This window comes from Typopeltis vanoorti, chromosome 13 (genome assembly GCF_054136105.1).
Source record: "Typopeltis vanoorti isolate ZY-2024b chromosome 13, IOZ_Tvanoo_1.0, whole genome shotgun sequence".
NCBI classification, from domain to species: domain Eukaryota; kingdom Metazoa; phylum Arthropoda; class Arachnida; order Uropygi; family Thelyphonidae; genus Typopeltis; species Typopeltis vanoorti.
Genome location: NC_143561.1, coordinates 7,142,305 through 7,167,282, shown reverse-complemented (window position 1 = coordinate 7,167,282; position 24,978 = coordinate 7,142,305). Strand labels below are relative to the sequence as shown.

Here is a 24,978-nt window from a genome sequence, read left to right as displayed (position 1 = left end):
GAGAAAGTTTAATACCTTGATGGAAAATATTATTCCATTTTATTATTATTTCATTTATGTAAATATTAAAAAGAGTTGCTGAGAGGGAACATCCCTGTCGGACTCCTTGGTTTATCTCTCTCGCATATGATAGCTCATGATTTAATCTCATCTGTATTTGATTATTTTCATATATACTTATGATAGCTTTTAGGATATTATTTGGTATTTGTCTTTCTTTTAATATGTTAAATGAAATGCTTCTTTTAACTTTGTCAAATGCTTTTTCAAAGTCAATAAATATAATATGTGTTTCTAAGTAGTATTTTCTTCTTTTCTATATTATTAATTTTAGGCAGAAGGCTGGGTCTATATATGATCGTCCTTTTCTAAATCCATTCTGTACTTCTAAAATAAAGTTGTCAGGATATTTATTGCTTATTTAAAATCCTGCTACATATTTTGTAACAGGAATTTAGTATACTTATACCTCTATAGTTTTTAGGGTCATCTCAGCTACCTTTTTTAAACACAGGGATCACAGTTGCTTTTTTCCATTGTATTAAGGAGTTACTAGTTGAATAGATTTTATTTTAAAATAATAGGAGTCTTTCTATGAACCTTGTTCCTGCATATTTATATAATTCAGAATCTAGCTTATCTTTTTTTTTTTTTTTTTTTTAGGGGATGCTTAAGGGTCAAAGCTATACAACTGAGAGGAGACCTCTACATAGCCTCTAAAGGAATGCGGAGAACCAACCAGGGCATCTGACCTAATGTCCAATCCTCATCTTCTCGTGGGGCACCCTGTTGGGTATCTACCTCGATATTGAATGAACAAGGATGGGCTGGCAATTTGGGATTTAGCAGACCAAATTGTATTCTTATTGGCTTAAACCAAAATAAAAAATGATGGTACAACATGACAAAATTTCATGCCGGTTGGGGCATCGCCCGATTAAACAAGGCTCCTACTTGTTTTCGCCAGGAAACCAGTGAAAAGACAGCTACTGGAACAAATCTGAAAACAAACCCAACTCAACATCACCAGAGTTAAAGATCGGTACTATCAACATAAGAAGCCTGAATGGCAAAGAAATGGAGCTAGCTGAAGAATTAGATAAGTATCAGATCGACATAATAGGGATGACTGAAAACTGTTGAGATCTTTCTGAGCAATAAATACAAAATGTTATATTCAGGCAATAACAATCAAGGAAAAGAAGAAGTAGCCATAGTATTCAACACTAAAAATGAGGCTAATCTTCTTGAATGGAAGGCAGTCTCAAGTAGAGTGATGTGGGCAAATATGAGAACGGGGAACTGGACAATGAGACTTATTTGTGCCTATGATCCCACAGAAGGTTCTACTAAGGTAGAAGTGGAGGAATTTTTTAATGCTTTAGAAAAAGCAACTGACACAATGAAAAAGGAAAAGTTGGTCCATGTTGGGTATCTAAATAGCAGAGTAGGAAATGATTGTCAGACTTACAAAAATATTTTGGGAATATTTGAAGAAAAGAGCAAAGCTAATAATAATGGCAAATACCCGTTGGATTTCTGCTCAGGACATGTACTAGTTATTACTAACACCATGTTCCAACATAAAAGTGTGCACAAATTCACATGGAGAGAAGAGGCAAGGAATAAAAAAAGTCTCATTGACTATGTTATTGTTGATAGTGATGTTTTCTCCCTGGTGCAAGACACCAGAGTGTACAGAGGATTTGAAATTGGAAGTGATCACTATTTAGTCTTGAGAAGGATAAAATTGAATTTCATATTAAAAAGAATAACATGTAAGAAAGTTTTAAAGAGAATAAAAGTAGAGCAACTCTCAGTTGTGAACTGTAGACTAAAATACACAAAAATTATTGAAGAAAAAATGAAAGAGTTTGAGAACAGCAACTAAATCTCGGAAATTCAGTGGCAAGCCTTGAAGAAAACCCTGATTGATTAAGCCAGAGAGGCATGTGGTGAGGATGTCTGCGAGGATAGAAAAATCAGAACTCCATGGTGGACACAGGAAGTTAAAGAGGCAGTGAAGGAAAAGAAGAAAGTATATCAAAAGTTCCTGGCAAATAAGTCAGCTTGTGCTCTTAGAGAATACAGAGACAAATGCAAGAATGCTAAACGCTGTGTAAAACTAGCTAAACAAAAGTCATGGGAGGACTTTGGCAAGAATATAGAAAATAAATATCAAGAAGGTGGCAAAATATTCTGGAGGTTGTTGAAAAACCTTAGGAATGGAGGAAAGAGTGCTGTAAAAGGAGTTAGAGATGATAAAGGTGACATAAAAACAGGAGAAAAAGATATCCTTGAAGTATGGAGTAATTACTTTGAAAAATTGCTAAATGAAACAAGCAGTGATAGCACAGTGGTAAAAAACACTCAACAGGCATACAGTCAGAAATACATATCCATACTTGAAGTAGAAAAAGCCATTAAAAGCTTGAAATGTGGAAAGGCAGCAGGAATAGATGATATTCGACCAGAAATGCTGAAGTATGGTGGTATAAAAGTCTTACAGTGCATGCACTGCATAGTTCAGAAGGCCTGGAATGAGGGACGAATTCCCGATGATTGGAGTAGAGTTCTCACAATACCCATATATAAAAAGGGTAATAACACTGAATGTGAGAATTACAGAGGTATTTCCATTTATGCAAGTATACTTGAGAAACGAATGAGAAGAATTGTGGAAGAAAAGCTTGGCGAAGAACAAGCTGGATTCAGGCTAAACAGAGGCTGTCAGGATCAGTTCTTCACTTTACGACAGAGTGTTGAGAAAGCATGGGAATATAACAAAGATCTATATTTAAGATTTGTTGATCTGGAAAAGGCATATGATAAGGTGCCAAGAGAGAAGCCATTTAATATGCTACGGTTATATGGTGTCAATGGGGCATTGTATCAAGCATTACTTAATCTTTATTTGAGTTGTAAGTCAGCAGTCAGAATTGAAGCAAGTACAGGAAGATGGATTAATGTTAAATCTGGTGTGAGAGAAGGATGTACATTATCCCCTCTGTTATTCATTATCTATATGGATCACATTATGAAGGAATGTGGTGTCAAACATGATATCAAAATTGGAGATGTTAATGTCAGCTCTTTGCAGATGATGTTATACTTCTAAATAAATCCGCTACAAGTCTGCAAGATTCCCTGACAAAATTGAATAACTGTTGTAATAGATATGGTATGAAGGTCAGCAATAAAAAGACAAAGACAATGAAAATAGGCAGAATAGATGAAAATGTCAACTGCGTTGTGAACGGAGAACTTGTGGAACAAGGAAAACATTTCAGGTACTTAGGCATGATGTTTAGTGAAGATGGTAAATTAAATATGGAAATTGACAACAGAATGAACAAAGTTGGTATGGTAGGAAGTCAACTGAATAAATTCATAAGGAATAAGAGAGAAATTAGTCGGAACACTAAATTAGCTGCATACAAGACAGTGTTTAATCCAGTTTTAACTTATGGATCTGAGAGCTGGGTCAGAAGTAAAACACTTGACCAAAGACTAGAGACTGCAGATATGAGTCCTGAGAAAGATTAGAGGCATGAACAGATGGCATCAATGGCAATATCATATTAAAAACGAGGATGTTAGGAAAGAATTTGACATTGTCAGCATCCAGAAATGCATTTGCAGGGCTAATCTCAGGTGGTATGATCACTTAAGTAGAATGGGTGAGGAAAGATTAGTTTTCTCTGCCAGGTTGGCAGGGAAATGACCAAGATATATAAGTGGACTGATACTGTACAAAGTGCATTAGATGACAGAAATATAAGATCTGATAATGTTGGAGTCTTGACAAGTAACAGACTGATTTAGAGGAAAATTATAGATAGGAAGTTAGTAACGATGTAAATTTTTCATGTAGTACTATCATATCCTGTACACCCCTTGAGGATACATGGCAGGAATTTGATGATGATGACATATCTTTTTAAGGCGATTTGCCATTTCTTGTTTCTTTCAGGCTGATGTCTAATTCTTCTTTAGTTGTTTCCTTTTCATTTTCGTTAAATATTTCCCAGTTATCTTTAAAATATTTACCTGTCTACAATTCTGTATAGAAATTTAAAATTCTTCTAATTTTAATTCAGTGTTTAATTTTATGTTTTCTTTAGTATCTATACTTAAGTGTTTCAAAATCTTATATACATTGGGTCTTATTTTATATAAATCATGTTCTAATTTAGAAAAAAATTTGTTCCACGATTCTCTGTCTTTTTCTGACTTCTCTTTTAGCTGTGGCTCTTATTCTTTTATATTCTATTTCATTTTCTAATCTTTTACTGCTTAACCATTTGTGATAGGCTTCTTTTTTCATTTTGATTATTTCTTTGATTGTATCATCCAATATCTTCAGTTTTTTCCTTTTATTGAATTTTTTGGTCTTTCCTAAGCTTTCATTTGCTGCTCCATTTTAGTCTAGTTTTTACATTAAGGCATTCCATTCTTCATTTTGTTTCATTTTATCTAAATATTGGTTAATTCTTTGTTCATATAGCCATTCTTTTTGTGACATTTAATAATCTAGTTTTATAAACAAATATTTTAAATTTTCTTTCTGTTCTTGTTATCTGTAGCCATTTAGGTGGTAATCTTAATTTTATTTTAATGAGGAAGTGGTCACTACTTATTTCATATTCTCTGTGAACTCTAATGTCTAAAGAGAACTTTGATGTCTTTTCATTTAAGATAAAGTAATCTAATATTGATTTCCATCCTCTTGCTGCCCAAGTAAATTTATGTAAGACTTTATGTGTAGAAAGAATTCACTATTTTAAGGTTATTATAAACTACAAAGTCGATCAATTTTTTTACCATTCCTGTTTAGAGTATATTCTCCTATATTCCTATATAATTAGCAGGAGACTTTAATGCAATTCTTGCATTAAGGTCTCCTGCTAATTACATAATCATTTTTATTTATTTTATTATATATATTTTGTAACTGATTATAAAATTCAATATTATCCTGTTTTCTTCCTTCTTCTGGGGCATATAAACCAATTACTGTTAAATAACCTCTATCTATTTTTATTCTAGCTTCTATTATTCTTTCATTCCATGATTTATAATGTTTTAACTGTTTTGAAAGGAAGTTATGAATCCAAATCATAACTCCTGCTTGTGCTCTTTGGTCTCTGTCAACTCCACTATATATTACATTAAAATTTTCAGTTCTCATAGTTCCTTTTAATATCTTTTTTGTTTCAGTGATTACTGATATTTGAAAATTTCCTTCATTTAATATTTGGTCTTATTCTATTTCTTTATGTGCTATTCCTCTTGCATTCCAGTTTGCTATATGTATTATATTTTGTTGTTTCCCTTTTCCATTTCTGAGTCGTTTTCCATAGATTTATTCCAATTAGTTTTCTCTTTAGGCTTAAAAGTAGAATAATGTTCTCCATATCAGGTGACTAGCTTGCCGATGGATAGTCCAGTGGTAGGGCTGCTACCTTAAGGCTTCTAGACTAGCCTTCTTCCAAATTTAAACCCATAGGAGGAATAGGGTATATTGAAGGGGAAAGAGTAGATTATAATAGGATAGAGTAGAATTATGTAGAGGTTTATAGTGGGGACATATACAGGGTGTTCGGGATAAATTTGACATATTTATAATTAATTATATTTTTCCGTAAGTTACATGTATTAACACACACTTCTCTTCATTTAAAAGTTTGGACCCTTCTTCATTCATATACAAGATGTCAGAAAGGATGGATAGCTGGAACCCACCTGAATCATGGAAGAGAATAACTTGTATCATGATGATTCGTGCCCGCCATCAAAATAAGGATATTACGACTGCTGCCCAATGCTCCCTGAATACAGTAAAAACAATCAGGCATGAACTAGAGACTTGCAATGGTGACTACGAGGATGTAGCAAGAAGAAAGATCCCTAGCAGACGATCTGATTGCGTTCGTACAGCAGAATTCCTCGCAAATCTGCAGGAACAGGTGTTGAAGAACCCTGGCATTGGAATTCGGGCTTTGTTCGTGGAGTTGCTAACTGTAGTCAAGCCCTGGATAACAAGGGTAGCCAATGGTAGGCCGTATGTATGGCAGCAGGATTCGGCCCCTTGCCACACCTCTGGGAAAAGTCAAAAATGGTTGTCTGAAAATTTCTACGACTTCACCAGTCCAAATGTTTGGCCTCCAAACTCCCCAGACCTTAACCCCATGGATTATTTTGTATGGAGCGCAGTTGAAAAAGACACCAATCGCACTTCCAGTAATACAAAAGCCCAGTTAATGGATAAAAGTAAAACAGTTTTTGCGGCCCTTCCCAAGGAGACTGTAGCATCAGCTTGTTCGAGGTTCCGAAGCAGAATTGAAGCTGTGATCGATGCTAATGGTGGTTATTTTGAGTAAATCTTGTTGATAGTATTGTAATTAACTCTGCCTGTAATGTTTTTTTGTCAATTCATTAAATTTAATAGATACAAAGAAGATTTTCTTTTTCCTTACGAAACTGTCAAATTTATCCCGAACACCCTGTATATAAGGCCAGAAATGGAAAGATCCCAATGGCCCTCTAGTACTCTAATGGCATAAGGGTCATAAAATAAGAAGAGTTGGCTGATAAGGCCTTATAGGAAAGATTAAACTGAGTGGATCTTTATCAAAGTAGTGGAAGAAGAGGATAGATCCAGCTAGGGGACCGTGGAAGTGCCACTTTCCTTACAATGAAGATGATCGCTCCTTATGGCCCTGTTGGTCCATGAGTCCTTATTCAGTATATTCGAACCACCCCACCACATATATATATATGGTAGGTTCCCCTATCCGCCACCCAGGGGACGCGCTCTCTAGAGGTTACAGTGTCACCCGAAATAGCACCTAACAGTGTAGATAAGATATCATGATTTCACTGATGGGATTTTGGGATGTTAAAATATAAGGATGATATTACTTGTCAGAACCACAAGACCATCACCACATATGAGGATTCTTCTTCTTATGGCTGTTACTCGGTTTTTTAAGGAAATCTTCTTATGTGGAATGTTGAGGTCCCACTCTGATATGTTCCTCATGGAAAGTTCAAAGTTTGTGTATGTGTGGTGGGTTACCATGACTGGTATTTCCTAAAGTGATGTTGCTTTGATTGTTTCATGGAGGAATGTTGCAATGAAAATGTTTCCTGAATGGAATTTTTCTGATTTTGGGGATCCTGGCACCACTCCCAGATAAAGGGTAACATTTTCCCTTCTTTATCTGGAAGTGGTTTTCCCCACTGGTCATTCATTTGATGCATGTAATAAGAAAAGATGGTATATTTGTGTTGACGCTGAAGATTCTTGTTCTTGATGTCTATTAATGTTACTGTGATTTCTGTACTGGGTTGAGACTTGTTGAGGGTCCCTGTAAACATTAGGATGAAAAATTACATTTTCTCAAAAGGGTTTAGCACCAATGACTAGATGCCATACCAGCACCAGAGCAAAGACATGGGGGCTCTGTCTTGGGATTGGGACCATGGGTAGAGGAGACTTACTACAACTCCACTGATCCTTGCAAACAAGCCTGCTAGCCAACTGATGACACACTAATTAAGAATTACTAATTTAACAATAAACAGATAGGCAATCATATCTGATATGGTGGCCCTATTTTTGTATTTTTATGTGAATCCTGCCCATGAAAATCTGTAGCATAGCATATCAGAATTGTGAGTGGGCTAATTGCCAGGTAAGCTGATAATCTATCTACACTAAACATGGACCTTTTATGCCACTTCAAGCCTCTAACAGGTAAAGTGGTTGCTTCATAGTACATGAAAAGTATCTACTGCCTTGACTTTCATAAACATCCATGTTGTGGGATTTGAACTCAAAGCCTGCTGGCTGGAGAGCAGAACTCAGCCAATCAAGCTGGTAAAAGATATTTATGTTCAACATTTATTATTTTTACACAAAATAATACTAAATGTGAAATGAAAAGATGAATGATTTTCATTTGGTCATTATATATTCAAAGTTTAAAATATTACATCTATAAATGTCAATGTGTAAAACAGAAAGGTATAGATGTAAATATTCTTCTTCCAAATGCCAGACAGAAAATCATGCCAAATGCATGATTTTCAGTATCTAATTAGGACTAAATCTCAGAGGTCTAAAACACCGATGGAACCACATTTAGATCAACTACAATGTAAGTGTATGGTGAAGTCTGTATGTAAAGGAAAGACATTTGGTAAATGCGGGCAAGCCTGTATGGTGCAGTTTGGCCCACTTGCAACAACCAAATCTTCTGCCTACATATTGAAGGATCTCTTTTTAGTAGAACGGGACAAAACTGCAAGTTAACAAACAATAAACCAACAGAATGAAGGAAACTATAGAAGTGAAAAACACTAGGCCTCTGATGGGCAGGTGAAGCAATACACAGATGTCACCTCACCCCAACTGTTTCTGGGCTGGCCTGTTTTGACAAAAGAAACTCTGGCAATTGAGTGATCGAGAAATTTGCCACTAGACCTGGTAAACAGGAACTCCACTATCTGGTGAAAGTTCACATTGCATAGCAGAGGCCTGTAGTAGCTGATGCCATGTTTGGTCTACAATAGCAGGTTGCAGTTTATAACCCCTCTCTTGCCTTTTTTTTTTTTTTTTTTTTTTTTTTAAAGACATGGTGACACTTTTCAAGGGTTACGTCAAACAAACTATGGGGACTCTAACCCTTAAATATCAACTTCAAAGTAACCACTGTAAATCTTGGGCTCAGATCACAATTTGTATAACTGCTTCAGGAGCAAGGATGGCGAAAGAATAAACATTTCTCATCATCATCATCATCATCAAATTCCTGCCATGTACCCACAAGGGGTGTACAGGATATGATAGTACCACATGAAAAAATTATATCATTACTAACTTCCTATCTACAATTTTCCTCCAAATCAGTCTGTTACTTGTCAAGACTCCAACATTATCAGATCTTATATTTCTATCGTCTAAGGCACTTTGTACCGTATCAATCCACCTATATCTTGGTCTTCCTCTGGGTCGTTTTGCTGCCAACCTGGCAGAGAACACTTGTTTTGCTAATCTTTCCTCGCCCATTCTGTTTAGGTGACCATACCACCTGAGATTAGCTCTGCTAACACATTCCTGGATGCTGACAATATCAAGTTCTTTCCTAATATCCTTGTTTTTAATATGATATTGCCATTGATGCCATCTGTTCACGCCTATAATCTTTCTCAGGACTCTCATATCTGCAGTCTCTAGTCTTTAGTCAAGTGTTTTACTTCTGACCCAGCTCTCAGATCCATAAGTTAAAACTGGTTTGAACACTAACTTCTATACAGCTAATTTAGTGTTCCGACTAATTTCTCTCTTATTCCATATGAATTTATTCAATTGACTTCCCACCATACCAGCTTTGCTGATTCTGTTGTCTATTTCTATATTTAATTTACCATCTTCAGTAAAAATCGTGCCTAAGTAGCTAAAATGTTTTACTTGTTCCACAGGTTTCTCCATTCACAAGACAGTTGTCATTTTCAATGATTCTGCCTATTTTCATTGTCTTTGTCTTTTTATTGCTGACCTTCATACCATATCTATTATAACAACTATTCAATTTAGTCAGAGAACCTTGCAGACTTGTAGCGGATTTATTTAGAAGTATAACATCATCCGCATAAAGCAAAGAGCTGACATTAACATCTCCAATTCTGATATCATGTTTAAAACCACTTTCCTTCATAATGTGATCCATATAGATAATGAATAACAGAGGGGATAATGTACATCCTTGTCTCACACCAGATTTAACATTAAACCATCTTCCTGTACTTCCTTCAATTCTAACTACTAACTTACAACTCAAATAAAGACTAAATATTGCTTGATATAATGTCCCATTGACACCATATAACTGCAGTGTATTGAATAGCTTCTCTCTTGGCAGCTTATCATACCAAATCGACAAAACTTAAATACAGATCTTTGTTATATTTCCATGTTTTCTCGACTATTTGTCGTAAAGTGAAGATCTGATCCTGACAGCCTCTATTTGGCCTGAATCCAGCTTGTTCTTCACCAAGCTTTTCTTCCACAATTCTTCTCAACTGTTTCTCAAGTATACTTGCATAGATCTTGCCAGGAACACTCACTAGGGAAATACCTCGGTAATTCTCACATTCAGTTTTATTTCCCTTTTTATATATGGGTACTATGAGAGCTCTACTCCAATCATCGGGAATTCGTCCCTCTGTCCAGGCTTTCTGAACTATGCAGTGCAGCCACTGTAAGACTCTTATTTCACCATACTTCAGCATTTCTGGTCGAATATCATCTACTCCTGCTGCCTTTCCACATTTCAAGCCTTGGATGGCTTTTTCTACTTCAAGTATGGATATGTATTCCTGACTGTATGCCTGTTGAGTGTTTTTTACCACTGTGCTATCATCACTGCTTGTTTCATTTAGCAGTTTTTCAAAGTAATTACTCCATACTTCAAGGATATCTTTTTCTCCTGTTTTCATGTCACCTTTATCATCTCTAACTCCTTTTACAGAACTCTTTCCTCCATTCCTAAGCTTCTTCAACAATCTCCAGAATATTTTGTCACCTTCTTGATATTTATTTTCTATATTCTTGCCAAAGTCCTCCCATGACTTTTGTTTAGCTAGTTTTACACAGCGTTTAGCATTCTTGCATTTGTCTCTATATTCTCTAAGAGCACAAGCTGACTTATTTGACAGGAACTTTTGATATGCTTTCTTCTTTTCCTTCACTGCCTCTTTAACTTCCTGTGTCCACCATGGAGTTCTGATTTTTCTATCCTTGCAGACATCCTCACCACATGCCTCTCTAGCTTAATCAATCAGGGTTTTCTTCAAGGCTTGCCACTGAATTTCCGAGATTTAGTTGCTGTTCTCAAACTCTTTCATTTTTTCTTCAATAATCTTTGTGTATTTTAGTCTAAAGTTCACATCTGAGAGCTGCTCAACTTTTATTCGCTTTAAAACTTTCTTACATGCGATTCTTTTCAATATGAAATTCAATTTTATCCTGCTCAAGACTAAATAGTGATCACTTCCAATTTCAAATCCTCTGTACACTCTGGTGTCCTGCACCAGGGAGAAAACATCACTATCAACAATAACATAGTCAATGAGACTTTTCTTATTCCTAGCCTCTTCTCTCCATGTGAATTTGTGCACATTTTTATGTTGGCACATGGTGTTAGTAATAACCAGTCCATGTCCTGAGCAGAAATCCAACAGATATTTGCCATTATTATTAGCTTTGCTCTTTTCTCCAAATTTTCCCAAAATATTTTTGTATGTCTGACAATCATTTCCTACTCTGCTATTTAGATCCCCAACAAGGACCAACTTTTCCCTTTTTAATTGTGTCAGTTGCTTTTTCTAAAGCCTCAAAAAATTCCTCCACTTCTACCTTAGTAGAACCTTTTGTGGGACCATTCTCATTGTCCAGTTCCCCATTCTCATATTTGCCCACATTACTCTACTTGAGACTGACTGCCATTCAAGAAGATTAGCCTTGTATTTTGTGTTGAATACTATGGCTACTCCTTCTTTTCCTTGAATGTCATTGCCTGAATATAACATTTTGTATTTATTGCTCAGAAAGATCTCACCAGTTTTGGTCTTTTTTTTTCAGTCACCCCTATTATGTCGATCTGGTACTTATCTAATTCCTCAGCTAGCTCCATTTCTTTGCCATTCAGGCTTCTTACATTGATAGTACCGATCTTTAACTCTGGTGATGTTGAGTTGGGGTTGGTTTTCAGATTTGTTCCAGTAGCTGACTTATCGCTGTTCGGCCTGGCAAAAACAACGGGGACGTTGTTTAACCGAGCGACGCCCCAGCCGGCATGAAATTTTGTCATGTTGTACCATCATTTTTTATGTTGGTTTAACCAATAAGAATACAATTTTGTCGGCTAAATCCCAAATTGCCAGCCCATCCTCGTTCATTCAGTATCCAAGTAGATACCCAACAGGGTGCACCACGAGAAAGTGAGGATTGCACATTAGGCCAGAAGCCCTGGTCGGTTCTCCGCATTCCTTTAAAATCTATGTGGAGGTCTCCTCTCAGTTATGCAGCTTTGACCCTTAAGTACCCCATAATATTTGATCATAAACATTTCTATGATCAAATATTCCATGCCAGAGAGAATAGCAAATCTAGAATTCTGTTTATGACTTTCTCTAGCTTAAGGTTTCCTTGACTCTTTAATTTTACTCATCTGTTTGTCTTTACTGCTCTAGAAAATTGGCGGAAAAAAATCATTTTGTTTTTTAAACCTCCAACCTCTCAAGGTTTTTTATGTGCCATACTCAAACAGAAGAGTTGTCTTCTTAGGTGACTTTAGAGCCTACTCCAAATGGCTTTCCTTTTCCAATTCCACCAATCAAGCTGGAAGAGATGTGGCTGCTATAAGCAATGACCTAAGGCAAAATATTCACTGACCCAGAATACACGATGACCTTCTCCATGTCTAATGTCCAGATAATTCTTAACAAGTTCTATCTAATATACTGTAGATATCTCCTCTTGGTAACTCTGACCAGAATTTTTCACAGGTTTACTCTTCCATAGAACATTTCTCAGTCTTTCTGAATATTGTGTTCCTCTGGCACTACAAAAGCCTTAAGTAGAATGAACTCCAGGACTCCTTTTTCATGCTTGCTTGCTTACTTATTCTTTTTGTGCCCCACAGCACATAACCAAGATCCATTTCTTTGAGACACCTCTCTCTGGTGCCACTAATTCTGCTTCACTCCAGCTCATACAAACTAGACATTCTTCTTTCATTTTTCTGTCATTCTTTACCAAGTTAATTTAGACCTTAATCTTTTGCATTCTGGAATCTATGTCAAAGCTACTCTTGGAATCTCTCTCTCTCTCTCTCTCTGCTGTCCATTCTCAGTACATGTCAAATCCATAGTGTGCGTGTGTTTTATTATTTATTTATTTTACTGGTGATATTTTTTTTTTTTTTTTTGCTTTTTTTTTTTTTATAAATCATCATCTGCTATATGTTGAGGCCAAAATATTTTTAATACTTTATGCAAACACATTTTGTTTGAAAACTGTTTAATTTAGCTTCTTGTTTTTAGGTCAATTTCCATGTCTCTGATCCATATAACAATATGACTTTAACTGCTATTGAAAATCTTTATTTTGATTTTATTACAATATTTGGATGATTTCCATATATTATTCAGTTTTCTGAAAGCAGTATTTGCTTATGTTAATATTTGTACTATATCACTGTCAGTTCCACCTTCACTATCTACATTTGCTCCCAAGTATGTAAAATTCTTAACTTCTTTTACTGAATATTCATCAATTTTAATTTCTTTGTGGCATTTGATGTTCAATTTAAGAATTTTTGTTTTGTTAAAAATGTTTTAATAATTTATTTTAAGACCACCCATTTCAGCTGTTTTATACAATGCTTCTGATTTTGCTTGGATATCAAACCTACTACCTGCATAATCTAGATCTTCAATCTCTGATATACAATTCCATTTAATTCCTCTTCTTACCCTTGTAACTTTCTCATATGAACACTACAAGATATTATATAAGCCTATCTTACACTGGTCCTTATCTCCAGCCATTCTCATTTGTGTCTGCAATAACTTTATTGCAGACACAAATGAGAATATGCATTTCTTTTATTATTCTCACATTTGTCAGAAATCCATAGCATCAAATAATTACCAATAATGTTTCTCTATCAATACTGTCAAATGCTTTGGCAAGACATAAAATTTAGGAATAAGAGCCATTTATGCTTTGTTCAATGAATGTCCCTGAATGTAAAAATGTGATGTACAGTACTAACACCTTTTTTTTAAAACCAACATGCTAATGCCTTAAAATCTTTAGTATTTTACTTTTAATTCTATTTATCAATTGTAGAGAAAATTTTGGCACATATAGATAGTAGGCTAATTCCCCTCCAATTCCCACATCCAATAAAATCTCCTTTCTTTGGAATTATAGTTGTTATTGCTTCTTCCACTGTGTGAATATACTTTCAGTCTCTAGCACACTGTTAAAAATCAGTTGCAATTTATCAGTAGCAATTTCTTTAGTTGTTTTAAGCATTTCTATTACTATCATAATATTAGAGTATAATTACAGGAAAGGATGATTAGCCTTTGTGCAACCCTCCTCCTCCTCCTTCCGGGCTTGGAACCAAATAAAGGAGGAGGGTTCCATGCTTAGTCCAAACAAATTACTGAAGTTATCCTCACAGAATAAAAGACTTCATTCTGCACTATATTCAAAATTCTCATTTGCTCTACAAGCCATAATTTAGAAACCATGGCTTGTAGAGCAAATAGGAGTTCCATGACAGATCAAGAGAAAAATTTAGCACACCGTAAGAAACTCGAGGCAAAAACTGTAATGTCATTCTCAGATAACAACAAAGAATGTAAAAAAAAAAAAAAAAAAAGTTAAATAATGATACCCGATAACCATCAAATCCAAATCTGAGTCTCAAAAAGCCAAATGAAAAAATGGCAGTCGTATCTTCAGTTCCCTCGCAAGGCAAATAGCCATAACATATGCATATCTGTACTTCCACCACACTCTCATCCAAATGACACCCACTGTAAAAAAAAACAAAAAAAAAAAAACAGTTGACTAACTACAGAGCAAACTCATAGGGACCAGAGGAACAGTTTTTACAGCAGATCGTTTGATATAGTGAATTATTTTAGCATGACAATGTATCTATACTGCATTGGTTGGGGTTTCAGTCGTTTGTTATAGCAAGTGTGTCTGTTATAGGAATTTTAGCTATAGTGAGTGCTGATTGCAGCAGACATTGGCAACATTTTTCTCCTCCAACTTCTACAGAGATGAAGAAGACAAATCACCTCCAGCCATATCAGAAATGGCTCACCCTCACCATATGCTTCTTGCTTATGTTTGCCAGAAAAATCTTAACACAGATACTAAAAAGTCTTCTAATTCTAACAGCATTTCCCCATCTATACAAGTTGTGCTGCAGAAGAAATATCCATCCAATATCATCTCTACACTTTTCTGTATTAGAGTGTCATCTTATCAATCCTACAAACATGAAAGCATATTCAAGCACATGCAAAAATAAGTCTGCATCAAATGGAAAATCTGTTGTTCTCTCTACTCTCTAAAATAGTGGAAGTCTATCAGCTAGCCAATGACAACCAGTATGAATTCTGCCACTCAAGATCAACAGCAGGTTTGGGTAAAACATGCTGTTGCTTTTCTGACCAGTCTCTCTGGTGTCAACTGCTGCAATATCACAATGGGTGGCTTTTATTTTTGGACTTCTCTACCAATGCTAATGCTGGATTATCTAGGACTGTTCTACTGCCTACCTTCTCTTTCTTCTCTAAATAGCATTTTCTCATTGACAACTTTATACATAATTTTTCTGATGACAGTACATGCTTCTCCTACTCATCTGACAAATTAGCAGTAAACAAACATTCCAAGCATCAAGATTTTCTATATGCCTTAAACACAGACACTCATTTCATTTTTTAATGGGGGTTGAGTAAAATGTAGTCACTTTCAATGTAGCCAAAACACAATTCTCCCTGATTTCTCACATAAGAATTTGTCTACAGGGACAAATGGAATATCAGCTCATTTGTTAAAAGAATGTTTAGATGAATTGGCTAGGCCTTTTACATGTTTGTATAACTTGGGTATCAGCTCAGACATTGTTAGCAGAGCTAATCTCAGGTGGTATCTTCTGATTTCATTATCACAATGTTTCGTAAATCATCGGGCGAAGGGTTTGTTGCAAAAAGTTCATCATCCTAAAAGTGATCATTACCCTCACGATAGACGTAAACATTAGATAATAAGAGATGTTGAAATACGGAAAGGAAAGATTAGCAAGACAAGTGTTCTCTGCCAGGTTGGAAGAAAAAGACCAAGACAGTAAAAAGTGCCATAGAAGATAGAAATATAAGATCTGATAATGTTGGAGTTCTTGACAGGTAACAGATTGATTTGGAGGAAAATCATAGATAGAAAGTTAGTAATCATGTAAGTTTTTCATGCAGTACTATCATATCCTGTACCCCCCTCGGGAGTACATGTCAGGAATTTGATAATGATGATAATGAGTCTCAGCTTAGGAATGATACCACAGGAATGGAAGGAATGTATGGCAGTTCCATTGTGGTGCAAAAACTGACGTGTCTAACTACCAACCTATCAGTATCTCTGGTGTAGTAGTGAAGATTTTAGAGAAACTTTAGAGAACTTGCATACTGAAATGAGTAGACAAACATGCTATACGCAGCAAGGAACAGCATGGGTTTACTAAAGGAAGGTAATGTTTTAGCAATTTGCTCATATTTTATAACAATGTTACAGCAGAGTTGGATAAAGGGAATGTATACACAATGATAATGTTGATTTTTCTAAGGCATTTGATAGGATACCACATGAAAGGCTGCTGCATAAACTGGAGAATATGGGATTGGAATATAAACTCTTGACTTGGATCAGAGGATGGTTGACAGAAAGATATCAAAAAGTGGTATACAGTGGGTGTGAATCTGCAGATTTAAGGTGACCAGTGGTGTACCTCAGGATTCAGTCCTTGGTCCAGTATTGTTCAATCTATACATTAATGACATCAGGCAGGGTCTAACATCAGATGTGCAATTATTTGCCAATGATGTAAAGTTAGGCAAGGCAATCAGGGATGCTACTGATATTCAGCACTTATAAAATGATTTGAATAAGCCTGGAAAAATGGCAGTGTCAGTTTAATGTTAATAAGTGTAAAGTTATGCACTTTGGCATGATAAGAGTTCCAGTGGCATATTATATTAGCATGGATTATGCTAAAGAAACTGAGGAGGCAAGGGATCTTGGTGTATTGGTGGATAGGAATTTGAAGTTCAAAGGTCACATAGCAAAACTGCAAATACAACTTAGAGGATAATTGCGATGTTGAAGCAAACCTTGACATGTTAGGATTAAAGAAATCATTTTGCCTCTTTATAAGGCTTTGAAAAGACCACATCTGGATTACTGTACACATATTTGGTCTCCCAGGTTCCAAGAAACTGTGGAAAGGGTGCAAAGAAGAGTACAAAGTTTATATCTGGATGCAAGTATGTGAACTGCAGACTCTGGTTAACAGGAGAAAGAGGGGTGATATAACAGACGTCTATAAACTTTTGAATGGGTGTTACAGGATATCTGATGAAATTTTTCGTTATATGGAAGGTGGGAAGAGAACACAGGGAACGTCCATGGAAGCCTAGTTTGTTCACAGTCAAGAAAGGGGTAAGAGCTAGGTTTTTCTCCCAGAGAACAGTGAGTGAGTGGAAGTTTGCCTTTAGGGGTTGTGAGTGAATCTAGTGCGAATGATTTTAAGGTATGCCAGCTGGTTTGGATGATTTATAGCTTCCCTTGATGAGTCCTTGGTTTCCTGGAGGTCTTACATAATAACCCAAAATGCACACTCAAGGGCTGAACAGAATACAATGATAGTGCTACATGAAAAGCATATCGCTCTCTCTCTCTCTCTCTTGGATCTCCTCATGTCTGGGGACTCGTGACCTTCCTGATGATGCTTTGCCATTTCTTTCTCTCCAGTGCCTCTCTTATTGCTTGTTCTAGTTTAAGTTCAGTGATTCTTGATATTTGATCAATCTACCTGTTGGGGGGGGGGTTCCTCTTTTTCTTTTCCAACACGGTTTACCTTGGATGATTACTTTTTCTAGGTAGTTGCCTTCCCTTCTACATATGTGTCCAAAATATTGGAGTATTGACTTTTCGATTATGTTTATCAGTCTTGTGTGGATAATCAGTTCTTCTAGAATACTTTTGTTTGTTCTCTTTTCTGTTCAAGACACTCTTAACAATCTTCTCCAGCACCAGAGCTCGAATGTCCCAATTCTTCCTCTGTCATCTTTTGTCATAGTCCAAGACTCAGAAGCATAGAGAAAGATTGAAAAAAACTAAGGTTTCTACAAGCTTAATTTTTGTCTTTTTGGAGATGTGCCTGTCTTTCCAGATCTTGGTTAAATCAGTCATTTTTTAGCTAGTGCTATTCTTCTTCTTATCTCTTTTTTACATCCATCTATTTTTTGTTATCATCACTCCAAGGTAGTTGAAATGGTCAACAATTTCAATTCCCTCAACATCTATCTCTTCTGTGTTGTTTAAAATCATTATTTTCATTTTGTCCTGATTTATTCTTAAACCGTGGCTTAGGTTTTCCCATTCTAAATGATTCAGGATGGATTTTAATTCCTGTTCGCTTGTTGTTATTATCACTGTGTCATCTGTATATCGTAGGTTAGTGATTGTTCAGCCACCTAATTTAATGCCTCCATTCCACTTTTCTAGAGATCTTTTCATTACAGTTTCGCTGTAAAGGTTGAATTGTAATGGTGAGAGTATGCATCCTTGTCTTGATCCTTTTTCAAATTGAAAAGCAGGGGACAGTGAGTTTTCAATTCTTACTGTTGCTTGATTTCTTTGATATAAGTGCTTTATGAGGATTATTAGATGGTTTGGTATTTCTGATTCTTGCATGATATCCCATAAGATATCCCACCTCATGCAGTCAAAGGCCTTGGAGTAATCTATAAAGCATAGATAAAGGCTTAAGTTGAATTCCCTTGTTTTTTCAATTATTTGTCTGATGTTAGATATATGATCTCTAGCCCCTCGACCTTTTCTGAATCCTGATTGTTCTTCTGGGATCTGATGGTATATAAAACTTTGTAATCTCTCCTTAATAATGTATAGTAAAATCTTGCTGGTATATGTGAGATAAGGCCAATGGTGCGGTAGTTTTCACAGTTGTTGTGATTGCCTTTTTTGTAGATTGAGATAATGGTGGAATTGGTCCAGTCATTCGGCCATCTTCCAGTCTTCTAGATTTTGTTGCATAAATCGTGTATCCAGTTGACTGCATTCTCTCCAAGGTTTTTCAACATTTCACTTGGTATTGAATCAGGACCCGGGGCTTGTTTTTCCTTAATTTTTTGATTGCTTGTTCTACTTCACTCATGAGGATCTCCGATTCTGTTTCCATGTTTTCCATAGCTCCTTCGTCTTCTTGTTGAAAAGCTGGATCCTTGTAAAGCTCAGTGCAATACTCTTTCCATCTTCTGGCTATGTCATTAGTGTCATTTAAGATCTTGCCATTTTCCTCTGCAATTATATTAAGTTTTGGTTTGAATTTTTTGGTTGAATAAATCTGCTGTTTCATTAGAGTTGGAGTGTCTTTCTATTTCTTTACAGATGTTTTGGATATAGCTATTTTTATCTTTTTGACAAGATTTCTTAATAGCTTTATTCAGGATCAGGTAATTTGGGTTTTGCCAATTTGTTTCATTTTTTCAATTAGTTCTAGGGTTTCTTTTGTAATCCATGGACTACCATTCTTCTTTTTTATTGGGATGTGTTTGGCTGCAGATTTTGCAATGGTTTGTTTTAGGTGTGTCCAATATGATTCAATGCTTTGTTCCTGAGGTGTGCTTTTTTTGTTTCTTGAGCTCTGATTAGAAGAAAATAAAAGTGTGGAATCTCTTTGGAATAGCTTAAAGAATGCCATCGTAATAACAAGTATTGAAGAAGTAGGTTATGTGAATAATATAAAACAGCAGGAATGGATGACAGATGAGATTCTTTCTCTTATGTACAAAAACAAAGACCTAGCCAGGTATACAGAAACACATAACATCATCAAGAAAAAAATAAGGAAAATTGGATGAAAAATTTATGTACTGAAATTGAACTGCTTCAGAAGAAACATGATAATTCCAATCTGTATAAGAAAATCAACGAAATTTCCAGAAAACTGAGGAAAAAGCAAATAGTGTCTCTAAGAGACAAAAATGGAAAAATAGTTCTAGAAGAGAATAAAGCACAGATTTGGATAAAATATGTAACAGAACTTTTCAATGATACTAGACAGAAACCTATAAATATAAAAGATAACATTCAAGGACCAGCAATCATGAAATGCGAAATAGAGAATGCTATACGAACAAGTAAAACAGGAAAAGCCAGTGGACCAGATGGTGTGCAAACAGAAATTTTAAAATTAATAGAACCAGATAACATCAAACTTCTTGAAAAACTATTTAATAAAATATATGAAAGTGATGAATTTCCATCAGATTGGCTCAAATCTACATTTATCACTGTCCCAAAGAAACCCAAAGCGAATTCCTGTGGTGACTTCCGACTTATTAGTCTAATGAGTCAAACATTAAAAATATTTTTGAAAGTAATTCAGAATCGCATTTATAGAAAAAGTGAAGAAACTCTAAGTGAAACACAATTCGGCTTTCGGAATGGTTTTGGTACTAGAGAGGCCCTTTTCTGTACCCAAATATTGATACAAAAATGCACAGAAAAACAGAAATCTGTCTTTATGTGTTTCATAGATTTTGAAAAAGCATTTGACAAAGTCAGACACACTAACTGAATAGAAGTCCTTCAACAAATAAGGCTAGACGAACAAGACATAAGACTAATAACAAATCTGTATTGGAATCAGTCAGCTACCGTTCAATTAGACAACATTACCACCGGTGATATTAACATCAAAAGAGGAGTGAGACAAGGATGTGTGCTCTCACCACTCCTGTTCAACATATATGCAGAGGTAATCTTTAAAAAAGCATTGGAAGAATGTCCAGAGGGAATCACAATAAATGGAAAGATTGTTAACAACCTACGATATGCAGATGACACCGTGCTAATTGCAGATAACATTATGGATCTCCAAAAACTCGTTGACAGAGTATACATAGAAAGCCAAAGAATGGGAATAAATATAAACATCAACAAGACAAAATACATGATCATCAACAAACATCCAGCCTCATCAATGAAACTGATAACAATGGGAAAAATATTGATCAAGTGTCAAGATATAAATATCTTGGTTGCTGGCTTAATGAACGGTGGGATCCAGAAATAGATATAAAGACAAGGATCGAAGTTGCACGGCAGTCCTTCATGAAAATGAGAACACTATTCTGCAATAAAGACCTAAACATGGAAGTCAGATGCCGAATGCTGAAATGTTACGTGTGGTCTATTCTGCTCTATGGAGTTGAAACATGGACATTGAAGGCGACAACCATCAAGAAAATCGAAGCCTTTGAGATGTGGCTATACAGAAGAATGCTAAAGATATCATGGACAGAAAAAATTACCAATGAAGATGTCTTAAAATCCATTGGCAAAGCTAAACATCTTGTACAAATAATCAAGAAACATCATATCTTGGCCACATCATGAGAAACAGCAAATACCAACTTCTACAAACTATTTTGGTAAGAAGAATTGATGGCAAAGGAACTAGAGGAAGAAAAAGGATATCATGGTTTGACAACATCAAGACATGGACAGGAAAGAGCAGTGCACAACCGCTCAGATTAGCACAAGAGCGCAGTTTGTTTGCCAAGATGGTTGCTGACCTTCGATAGAAGATAGCACAATAAGAAGAAGAAGAGCTCTGATTCAATGTCCATTGTAAATTTGTTGTCCATTTGTGAAAAGTCATATCTTTTGTTGCTGTTATTCTTATTTGCTTTCAGATGGATCTTTAAATTAGAGATTAATAATTGATGGTCTGATCCACAATCTGCTCCTTGCAGTGTTTTGGTATTATTGATTAATGTCCTCCATCTTCTGTCAATTAAAATGTAGTCAATTTGATTCTTACATCAATTCCCAGGTGCTACATGTGTATAGTCTCCTCTTGTGCTGTTTGTACATTGTGTTAGTGATTGCAAATTCCCTTTCAATGCAGAACTCCAATAGTTTTTCTCCTCATTTGTTTCTATTCCCAGTCCGTATTTTCCAATGATTCCATATAAGTGATCATCACGTGTATTGAATCCCACCTTAGCATTGAAGTCTCCTAGAACTATTCGAATATCCTTTCTTGGTCCATAGTTTCATTTAGGTCTTTGTAGAATTCCTCACTTACTTCATCTTCTGCATTCGATGTGGGTGCATAAACTTGTATCGGTGTTGTTGGAATTGGGATTGTGTTTAATCATACTGTTATGATTCTGTCACTGACTGGGTTGTATCCTTTTACTGCTTTACTAATGTTTTTATTTATTAACAATGATGGCAACTCCCTTTTCACTGTTATGGTCTGGACCAGAGAAAAACACCTTGTTTCCTTCGTGTATATATTGAAAAGTATATATTGTTGTTAATAACTTCCTATCAACAATTTTCCTTGAAATTAATCTGTCAGGACTCCAAGAGTGTCAGATTGTATACTTCAGTCTTCTGAGACACTTCTAACTGCATCAATCCACCTAAATCTTGGTCTTCCTCAGGATCTTTTCCTTTCCATTTTGGCATCCAACACTTGCTTTTCTATCCTTTCCCATTCAGTTCAAGTGAATATGTCTTCATGAGATTAGCTTTGTTCACACATTCTTTAATGATAACAATTCAAGATGCTCCCTAATATCTTCATTTTAATATGATTTTAATACTTCTTCTGGTTCCCATGTGCCATACGGCCGGGGGAGGGTAGCTATATGCTACCATTCTAGGGAGAGATGATTATGAGCAAGGTGGTTTCCCGTTGCCTTCCTTGCCGTAAGTATTTATGACTGTACCCTGTGTGTTCACGGGGCCAGTTAGCCTGCTTGCGGGATGAAAAACCCCAGATAAACTGGCGGAAAAAACCCTGCTGCCCATGCCCCAGACTGGCTAACTTGGCTATGGCTGAGGAAGATCCTTAAGCTCCTCACGTCGTGGACGGGAATCGAACCTAGGACACTCCTTCCCCAGGCATATGGTTGCGAAGCGCAAAGCCACTAGGCTAACCACGCGGACAATTTTATTACAACTTTTAATACAACTGCCTCAGATTTTAATACAACTGCCTCAATGATGCTAATGTCACTCTATTTTTTTCCTCAAACTTGCAACATAATCCATATATTGAATGGCAGAATCCATATTGGCTGTCACTGATTAACTAGTGAACTTCTAGGTAGTGGAGAAGTTGATTATTGATGACTTTCTCCATTATTCTGGAGAGGATTGAGGTATGGCAATTGGTCAATAGTTTAACAGTAAACTTCTATCTACCTCGTACAGAATAGACAAGATACGTAACTGCTTCGATGCTTTGTGATAAGTTCCAGTACAGGAGATTGTGAACATGGCACAGGACAGCTGTTGGCTCTGGGGCAAATGTTTGAGCATAATTGGAGAAATTCCATCAGGCTTTTTATTTTCCAAGTTAAGTATTCTCAAACAGTATTCTTATTATTCTTAATTTAAGTATTCTTAGCTCATCATCATCATCAAATTCAAAGGAATTTGATTATGAGGTTTACTGAACTGCTTTTGTTATTACTGCCTACATTATATATGAAATAAATTATAAAAGCACTGGAAATAAAACTATTGAATCAGACTGTTTTTACAGTAAATGCAGACTAATTAGATTCATCAGCTTCAAAACCAGTTGAGAGTTTTTTCTCCATCTAATTGTTGAAAACCTCAGTACAAATGCATTATGATTGTAAGCCAAAGGTTAGATAAGCTAGCATCCTACTCGTGAGACCAAACAAACATGGTTTTATATGATATCTCTGCTAAGTAAGATGATAATAATGTATATTTCTTTGATAGGTATTTTTATCAATTGGATGTCCAGGAGATAATGGTATATACTGTGTATTATAAGAAATTTTATGATCGTCTTTGATTTGGCTTGACGTCCATCCTAAAGGTTCATAATCCTACATGGGTGAATTTAGGTTTACTAATGTAACTGAAGAATGAATAGTGCAATAATACTACAGAAGTGTTAGAGGATGATCTGTTATTACCTTGGGGACTAATGTTAAAAGATGGAAAAAAGATACTCATGTCTGTAGTGAGACCTGAATCCATGTGTCATGCATCCTTCCAACCATCACAGAAGTATGTTACAGTAAAAGAACGTTATTTAAAATAATAAAGGAAAATAGATGTAAGTTCATATTATGATAAACAGAATAACAAAATAAGTGTTCAATAATTAGGAGTACTTACTGGTGTTGCCACAACAATTTCTGCTCCTTCTTGTAATGCTTTGGATTGTTCCCATTTGCTACCACCACCATAGCAGCAAACAACATGAATGCTATATACTTTTCCAAATTTTTTGGCTTCTGTATATATCTATAATCAAATGTGCATATATAATGACAGATAAACTTTCACAAATGCAAATGTGATGTCTTTAATTACATAGAAATAATAAATTTCATAGCTGATAAATCATCACCTACATAAACTAAAATCTGTGTACTTGAAATGTTTCAGCAAATCAATTCTCACTAATGCTTCAGTTTTGTGATTTCAACTGCATAAGCATATCAAAATTCCTGTCTAGAAACTCATTTAACCATTATCCATGATAACCAAAGTATCATGCATCTTTCCAACTACATCACAGAAGTATGTTATGGTAAAAAATATTATTTATAATGAAGGAAAATAATAATAAAATAAAATAGACAATTAATAATCACTATGACCAATAATATAGAGTTGCATAAGGACCAAAGCCAGAAAACAGAGAAAACCTCCACATAACTTGCAAGGAATCAATCAGAGAACCTTGAGAACCAACCAGTTCTGACGATATATGCTCATGATATATGATCTTGTTATATGCTATGTTAGCAAGTGTCCACCAGACTACTGAATGACCTAGGACAGGGTGGTAATTTGGGACTTTGTAGACCAAATTGTGTTCTCTACTGCACTGTCTTATGTTGTATATCATGTCATGCTGGCTGAGACCTCGCTGAGTTAAACAAGCCTCTCTCCCCACTGGCTTCATCCAGAACCAGGACAAATAAGTGAAAAATCAGCTATGGGAACTAACTCACACTCAACATCAGTAGAATTCAGGACAGGTACCCTCAACATGAACAGTATCAATGGAA

At 35.7% G+C, this 24,978-nt stretch overlaps 1 protein-coding gene across 1 annotated transcript in view; it reads right to left on the bottom strand.

The window, feature by feature from the left end:
- Positions 1-24,978, bottom strand: part of LOC150099913 (ATP-dependent RNA helicase DDX42) — a 218,005-nt gene that overhangs the window by 53,539 nt on the left and 139,488 nt on the right. The window contains exon 9 of the mRNA XM_090403173.1: positions 24,077-24,205. Within this exon, the coding sequence (XP_090259299.1) occupies positions 24,077-24,205 (129 nt within the window). The remainder of the gene's footprint in view (positions 1-24,076; positions 24,206-24,978) is intronic.